Source organism: Apteryx rowi, unplaced genomic scaffold (assembly GCF_003343035.1).
Source record: "Apteryx rowi isolate R43461 unplaced genomic scaffold, aptRow1 scaffold_4, whole genome shotgun sequence".
In the NCBI taxonomy this organism is placed as follows: Eukaryota; Metazoa; Chordata; class Aves; order Apterygiformes; family Apterygidae; genus Apteryx; species Apteryx rowi.
The window spans coordinates 3039075-3047159 of NW_020450529.1; the positions used below are offsets into that span (position 1 = coordinate 3039075).

Genomic DNA, 8085 nt, shown 5'->3' on the forward strand with positions numbered 1-8085 from the left:
ACAAGGGAGCAATGAGGGCGTGATGGGGGTGCGTGACGAAGGAACGACGGCGCGACAAGGGAGCGATGAGGGTGTGAAGGGGGTGTGACGGGGGTGTGACGGAGGCGTGACGAGGGAACAACGGAGCAACAAGGGAGCGATGGGGGGGGCGTGACGGAGGCGTGACAAGGGAACGATGGAGCGATGAGGGCGTGATGGGGGTGACGGAGGCATGATGGGGGTGTGACAGGGGCGTGAGGAGGGAACAATAGAGCAACAAGGGAGCGATGAGGGCGTGAAGGGGGGAGTGTGATGGGGCATGATGAAGGTGTGATGATGTGGCAATGGCGCGATGAGGGCATGACGGGGGGGGGCAAAGCACAGTGAAGCTGCAGTCTTTGGTTAAGCCTCAGGCCCTGGGGTTCCCATGGGGCCCCTGCAACCCCCCCCCAGCTAGTGCAGAGCCAGCACCTGGACAGGGATTCTGTGTGTACGTGTGTGCACGTGTGCGTGTGTGTGTGTGTGTGTGTGTGCACATGTGTGCGTGTACACGTGCTTTTGTGCGTGCATGCACACGTGTGGGTTTGTGCACATGCCTGGAGCTTGGGTTAATATGCACGCACCCCCCCCACCCCCATGCCGGCTGAAGTTACCTTTAAGGATGTAGTTTTTGTAGAATGCCCCCTACAGGACAAGAACCTACTATTGTACTAAGTTTTGTTAGTCCCCACCCTCCCCCAATTTCAGTAGTTCAATAAATTGTTCACAGTGGCTGCAATTTAATTATGTAATTAAATGAAACACCACCATGTTCTTACCTCATTTGTCTTATTAACAGAGAAAAAGAGCACTTTTTTCTTCCCTTGCTGTCTTCCCAAACTTCTTCAGTACCTTCAGCATAATTTACGTAAGGTAACTGACTTCCCGGAAAAAAAAAAAAATCAACTGGAACAATTATCTATATGAAAATACAAAATGCTTAATTTTTGGGAAACTACATTGATATAACTGCCATCTAGTGTTAGAATATGATAACTACAATGAGGAAAAAAGAAACAAAATTTTATTGTAGTAATCCATGGTTTCATAGGAAAACTTAAAATTGCTAATAAAAATCTACATTTATATATATATATATTTATATAAAAAGAGCAGTTTCTGTTAAGAATCATTTTTGCTGTTTTTTTTAAAAGCAACCCAAAAAATCCAGGGATGTTAATACATGTTCATTAAGACAGCTCAGGTGCAGCACAGCTTCAAACACCTGCCTTCCACACTATTAATAGCTACTGTTCAAACAGACTATGAACATAACTTAAGCCCTCTTAAAACAAAATCCAGTATAATGTATTAGATACTACCTGCAAGCAAACTTCTTGTTCAGGTTTCTTCCCTCCTTATCTGTTTTAACTAATAGTCAAACCCATTTATTTCTCTTGTATTCTCTCAATACAAACTGGCAACTTTTCTAGAGTGGTTGCACTTTAAAGGTGACAGAACTACATGATTTAGCTCAAGTGCATTTTATTTAAGCACATTAACAATGTCATCTTAATTCCTTTGGAACGAATGTGCTGTGAAAGAAAAAGGAAGGAAAACAGGAGTCACTGACCTGGCACAGGGGAAAACAAACAAACAAAAGGCAGGGAACGTTGACCTCCCTTCCCTTCTACTATTAACATTAAAGTTTCACATAGAAAGTTGAAAACATATTGCAGAACCTTTCACCAGTCTTCTACAGTTATTCACAGTGAGGAATAAGTTAAAGACTACTGGAGAGAGAGGAAGTTCACATACCCAAGTAGATATTGCCTGTGAAACTGAGCCAGTTAAGTCATCCTGTTAAGCAAAAATTGATTCTGGAATTATGAAAAATGAAATCCTTCAAAAAAACATACATGTTTTACATGGTAAGACAGCACATGAAGATTTCAATTTGATATTTAGCTTTAACTATGAAAACATCTAGATCACTTTATTTTTGAGGAGCTTTGCCACTCTCCGGGGCGGGGGGGGAAGCATGAGGAAGATGATTTTATCTAGAGCACAGAAACTACTCTTCCTGGATGTAGCAAAATCAGAATGAGAAAAATCCTGGTGTCACCTCTACTTGTCCTAAGTGAAGATGAAGTAGTAAGTATTTATCATTAAAAAACAACAAAAAGAGGTAGGCTTTTTAGAATTTGGCAAATAACGTTTTACTTTACTGCAGAATTAACCCTGTGCTTGCAGAACTTCTTATGAATTAGTAAACAGGAGAACAGTTTGCCTGTGAAGGTCTTTACAATACGAAATGYTATACTGGCTGATAATACACTGACAACATATTTACTAGTACCTTGGTTCTATTTAGACAGGGCATAAACAATTCTCAACTATTATACAATCTTACAGCTTTTTCAGGCAACTTAAGAGTTCTTCTTTATCCATGTGGTATCCACTCTTCTTCCATTCATCCCTCAACTGTTGTAAAGCTGTTCCAATTTCTTTCCCTGAAGAAATTCCCATTTTTCTTAAATCATGGCCACTAACAGGAAAAGAAGGAACAGTCCATTGCTGCATTTCTCTTAAAAGATGTTCTTCTCCTTGGTATTTTAGAAGCTCACAGATCCTGGAATTTGTATTAGCTTCCCTAGACTAAAAGAAAATAAGAAGATTCACTGTGAAACATTAGAAAACAGCTCAAACAGTTTGTGCTCAACATCATGTTAGTCCCACGACACCTTATGAGGATTAACTGGGCAACGAGTTTGCACTATGAAAGCTAGGATATCTTCTGTCTCGTGAGTTTTAGAACTCAGTCCTAACTTGGAAGCCTGAAGAGATCCCTGGAGACTTCTTGAATTGCAGATAATAGCTGTAACCATTTTCTTCAGCCTACAATTGGAGGGGAACTATCACCTCTCCTATGGGGGACACACCTTACTGCAGAGATTGATATCTCTCACCTGCAGTCTCAAGTACAGCAATAAAAGCGCAGAACTTCACTTGAAAATTACTTGAACTTTGCTATGGCAGAATGTCACAGGTTGCCTACTGAACAGTACTCCTCACAAAGAACACACACCAGCRCTCCAAAAACTGCACGCGCTTTCACTGCGGAATTCAAGGAGTTGAATTCGACATAAAAAGCCGGAAWCCCTAGTGGTCTAGATCCTGCCTCATGTTTTCATGCAGGAGGGGACATCAGCTGGGACAGTACAGCAAACTTTCAGTCACAAGGTATGTTTTCAGGAAACTTTTGTTTCAGAAGATTGAACGTGACATTTTCAAGCCTGACTGAAAGGTAGGCTTTTAAATTCAGTTAAAAAGTTGCTCCAGAATGCAAGTTTCTCAGAACTGCTGGGGTTTTTTTTTTGTTTGCTTGTTTTTTGTTTTTTTTTAAACTTACAAATGAACTTAAAGCCTCAGTATTTTAGATCGGAAAGAAAACTTAAGTAGAAACACTGATATTTATCCTCTTGTAAAACTAAGCTCTACTAATGGAAAAGAATTTTTTTTATATCAAAGTTTCTGTTTTACGTTGCAAAAACACACCAGGACATTTGTGACAGCTCTTGTTAATTTCTGGTCCCTTCTTCAAGTTAAAACAAAATTAAGATCTATTACAACCTTACTTACCTGGAACTTGTATCATTAATACAGAACAATATGGCATGTTACTGTAACAATACTACACTGGGAGCAATTCAACTTTGGCTAATACTTTTCACCAATACTTCCCAGCTTTCTGATGAAAATATCATGGTCTGTAAAGAGAAACTTTGACATAAAGGTGCAACAACTTGCCCAAGACCCATAAACAAGCCTGCCAATGAAATGGCTCTTATTTGGCTCTTGAAGGCCCTTCCTTACCACTAGACATTATCTTTGGTAATCTGTAAAAGCGCAAGTTCTAGGTTTACTGCAAAGAACATAATACAGTGATATGAAATACACTCACATCCATTATGAAGTCCTGATACGGCTTAAGTGGTTCTGGACCCATAGCTTTGGTTAAGTCTTGCCGGTGCTTCACTATAAAAAGGCCAAGGTTCTTCTCTTCTTTTGAGATTTTCAGCCTCAAATCAAGATTTATGACATCATCCTTCACCTTGAGCAGTGACGTTAGAACAGTCATCGGTTTTGGACACAGATTTTGAACGTTTTTAGTGACTCTGTCAAACTCCTCTAAACTTCCATTAAGTGGTAGTCCTAAAGGGATACACACAAAAAGGAACAAGAAACAGCATTAATAAGAAGCACAGAAGTTAACAAAGGAAAAAATCTAATTTATTACTGGGTAAAAACAAACAAGATTTTATCTTAGCTCGCCACGCTGTAGTTCTGTTTGATTTCCTATTCTTTGTGTCATTTACAATCTTCATTTCACTTTACCTATATATTGGGCAACATCAAGCTCATACATAAGTCGAACCAAATGATTTACATGGTTTCCAAGAAGAATTTTCTTCAGTTCCACCCAAATCCTTTCTCCTGATATTCCAGCCAAACCTTTGGCATTTTCTTTAATTGCTTGCAGTGTGCTGGGTTCGTGATCACCAGGCTTTTCTACTATTCTTCCATAAAACCTGCCCAAATAAATTCTGTATGTTACTGTTCAGAGCAATTATTCCACTTATTACTGCTATTCAGAGAATGTATATCATGACAATGTTAAATGCTCTCACTTAAAATACTAGTGGAAACTTAAAAATATACAACAACCACAACTCATTTTATATCACAGATACCTTCCTATGATGTTTTCAAGACCTTCTACAATGCTCTTCATCCATAGATCTTAAAGGTCTCCACTGCTGTTTTATAAGTCATTTTACAAAGCAGTATGACAAGAAAAAACTGGAGAGAGACTTAATGACTTGCAAAAGGTCAGTGGCAAAGAAAAAAAAGGTATATCAGATTTGTAAAAAAAAAAAAAAAAAGAAGAAGAAGAAAAATAACTAGAGAGGTAGCATTTGCAAAATCTCTTTGGGCACTTTTGAAAATTAAGTACCAAAGTCCTTTTTCGGCAACTAAATATTTTTGAAGCATATCGCTGATTCGTACTTACACAGAATCACGTTAATTCATCTTTCAATAATCATACAGCATTCTTGTCTTCAGAACACCTATTCTTCCTTCTTCTCCCACATCACATGTCACACACAGTACTCTCTTAACGGGCCAGCACCATTTTGCACCCACTGAAATTAATGGCAAATTGTCTATTCCTCAGCAAAAGAGGACCAGGATTCTATTTGGAATATCTTAAGGACTTTGACTGTCCAAAGCAGCTTAGCTAAATCAATCTTGATGAGGAACCCCTGCCCTCTGCCTGTTTGTGGAAAGCTTCAAGGCAAGTAATTTTAGTTTTGCTGATAGAATGCAGTTCAACCATCTACATGTTATCAATAAACTTCACATTATTGCCTTTTAAATTATGTCTGTTGTATTTCAGAGTTAGAACTGCTGGAAAACCTTATTCGAAGCACAGCTGCTATTTTTCACTTACATGGAAAAGGCAAGTAACAAGTGTTTTCAGCATGTTTCTGAGGAAAAAGCATTGTCTGAATTTCAATTCTGAATCTTCTCTATGAAACTACTTTTCTATCCAATTAGTTACGAGAAGCAATTTCTTTAGTTCATTTCTTTATCTAGAAAAGGCAAAGCCTAGTACCTGAAATATCTGAGGATTCGTAAATAGTCTTCCTGTATTCTCTCACTTGCCTGTCCTACAAATCTAATTTTCCTATTTTTTAAGTCTTCATATCCATTAAAAAAATCATACAGCATTCCATCCAAACCTAGAAGAAGAAAAAACAGATGAATATAAACTTACATGACTGTATAAGAAATCTGGAATTCTGTTAGCAGCAAGCCAAACAAACATGGCTTGCATACTTCAACACAGTCATTTGAAAACATGAGATCTGGATCTAGTTAGTCACATCTTCCCTCGTATTTGTACAGACCTTTCAGCTAACAGCAATACAAAAAAAATAAAGTGGAAACAAACTGAGATAATCTATTGGCTGAATTCGAAAACCAGTGCGTCATCTAAAATTTACTTTTGAAAGAATTTACCTAAAAACATGGAATTGACAGTGAGATCTCTCCTTTCAGCATCCTTTTCCCAGTCAGTGGTGAATTCTACCTCTGCATGTCGTCCATCGGTGACGACATCTATTCTAAGGGTAGTTATTTCAAAATTCTGTTCATGGAGCTGAAAGTTACACAAATACTGTTATTACAACACAATAATGAACATACATGCAAACCAACATGGGACAGAAAGAATACCTAGTTTTTACATTTACCCAGCTTGAACATTAACTATACACATATTTCCACACAGAGCAGACAATCAAAAAATATCAATACCTGAAAATAATCTTTGCATTATTCATTTTCTAGATAGTCTGCAGAAGTCTTCCTACAGAAGATGGAATAAGAGGCAGAGGAACGAGCAGAATAGAGGAAGCAAGACTTGGGAAATCAGGAATAAGAACAGGAAACACTAGGATCAACTTCCTCGCATCACATGAAGACATAAGCAGCCTATATTATCTTTTCTAACAAAGATTCAGCAACATAAACAGGTTATGCAAAGCTAACATGCATTAAAACATGCTAAGCCATTGAACTGTACAAACAAAAAACTAATCAGAAAGCATGCCATACTTTAAAGGAAGGTCTCATTTAAACCGTTAGTGTGATATTTTGATGAAGAACAAGCATGCTACCAGTTTTCCACTGGATATGCCATATATTCACAGATACATGGAGCAGTTAAGACAGAAAAGATCCCAGTCAAACCATAAACCAACCCTAGCAGTAATGGTTCCATGTTTTTCTCCTTTGTTATTGATCAGACGAACACCAGCAGACGTGAACATCTCCTTCATCTCCACTGGCGTAGCCGTAGTGGCAAAATCTACATCTTCTGGTTTCATTCCACTAAGCAAATCCCTCACGGCACCTCCTGCTATTCTCAGCTCATAGTTCTTCTTCTCAAACAGTTCTGGGAAGAAAAGGAAAATCATAAAACACCTTCTAAAATAAAAACAAAACACACTGTCAACCATAACAGATTAAGTTCATACAAGTGGGTATACGTATTACAGTACACAATAAGTGGCAAAATGTAGATATCTCACAGTTTCATGCAAAATGYACAGACTTAGATACACAGCTGGGTGCCCACAGGTATTTTCATGGTCRCAATGTAGCTTTACTTTATCAATCCACAGAATAGTTGACCCTGTTGAACCAGCAACGTGCCTGGCGTATTTTCCTATGAAGCGGGATGAGTTTGCCACAACAGATTTTTCTTTTTCCCAGCTAGCACCGCACCCAGACTCAGGCCATGCTACGCACCCACATTTCCCCAAGCACAACAACTGCTTCTCCAAGCACACTACTTCATCGCTCAAGCTATGAGGAGCTGGGGCCTTTCTGATACCCTAAATATTCACGTTTTTGCTAACACAACACTGGGAGACTCAGGGCAGCAGAACGCTTCCGGCAGCTGGCAAAGCACGAGGTAAAAAGCGCTTTAGTTTACTTACGACAGGCCGCAGCGAATGCGTGCTGACAGCACCGAAAAAACCCTGCAAACTAAATTTGTTCAAGAACAGTAGCCCGGGAGAGTCGACCAAGATGGCGATTCACCACTTTCAAGCCACTGCTTTAAGGCAACAGTGACTAAAACTGAACAACGGCCTGTGTCTGCCACACTGAAGCTGCTACCTAGAGCCCCGCACCCCTAAGGGCTGCCGCCTCCCTCACGCGCCCAACGGCCGCGGGGCCGCTCACGCGCCCAACCGCCGCCGCCTCGTCACGCGCCCAACGGCCGCCGCCGCCCCCCTCACGCGCCCAACGGCCGCGCTCGCTCACCTGCCACGGCGCGCAGCCCCGGCGTGAAGAGCGCCTGGAACTGAGGCGACTCCAGCCTCATGGCGCCGCGGGCTCGCTGCTGTTGCCGCTGCCGCCGCGGGAGGAGCCGGAGCCGGAGCCTCGCCCCACAGCGCAGGAGCGGCGCCCCGGCCCACATCTGCGGCCGCAAGGGCAGAGGGAAGCGGCGCCGAGACGCCCGCGGCGCCTCGCGTCCTCCGCGCCCGGCGC

The 8085-nt window shown here is 40.9% G+C and overlaps 1 protein-coding gene and 1 long non-coding RNA gene across 6 annotated transcripts in view; one reads left to right on the forward strand and one right to left on the reverse strand.

Moving 5' to 3' along the window:
- The window catches only part of TRNT1 (tRNA nucleotidyl transferase 1), an 11715-nt gene extending 3636 nt beyond the window's left edge, over positions 1-8079 (reverse strand). Inside the window, exons 1-9 of one of the 4 annotated variants that reach the window (XM_026074762.1) lie at positions 7858-8079; positions 6789-6982; positions 6046-6184; positions 5639-5765; positions 4357-4550; positions 3923-4173; positions 2372-2616; positions 1777-1818; positions 1021-1553 (exon numbers count right to left, since the gene is read on the reverse strand). In XM_026074762.1, the coding sequence (XP_025930547.1) occupies positions 1809-1818; positions 2372-2616; positions 3923-4173; positions 4357-4550; positions 5639-5765; positions 6046-6184; positions 6789-6982; positions 7858-8014 (1317 nt within the window). In that variant the 5' untranslated portion in view covers positions 8015-8079 and the 3' untranslated portion in view covers positions 1021-1553; positions 1777-1808. Of the gene's footprint in view, positions 1-797; positions 900-1020; positions 1819-2371; positions 2617-3922; positions 4174-4356; positions 4551-5638; positions 5766-6045; positions 6185-6788; positions 6983-7857 lie in introns of those variants that run through there. The other 3 variants (XM_026074758.1, XM_026074760.1, XM_026074761.1) reach the window with 3 other exon arrangements.
- LOC112970415 lies at positions 2623-5631 on the forward strand. 2 transcript variants are annotated; one of them, XR_003254992.1, is made up of 3 exons: positions 2623-3201; positions 4709-4850; positions 5198-5631. It is a non-coding gene; the product is annotated as an uncharacterized LOC112970415 (long non-coding RNA). The 2 variants fall into 2 exon arrangements; XR_003254993.1 differs by lacking the exon at positions 2623-3201 and adding an exon at positions 4185-4261.
- Positions 8080-8085: the final 6 nt, after the last annotated feature.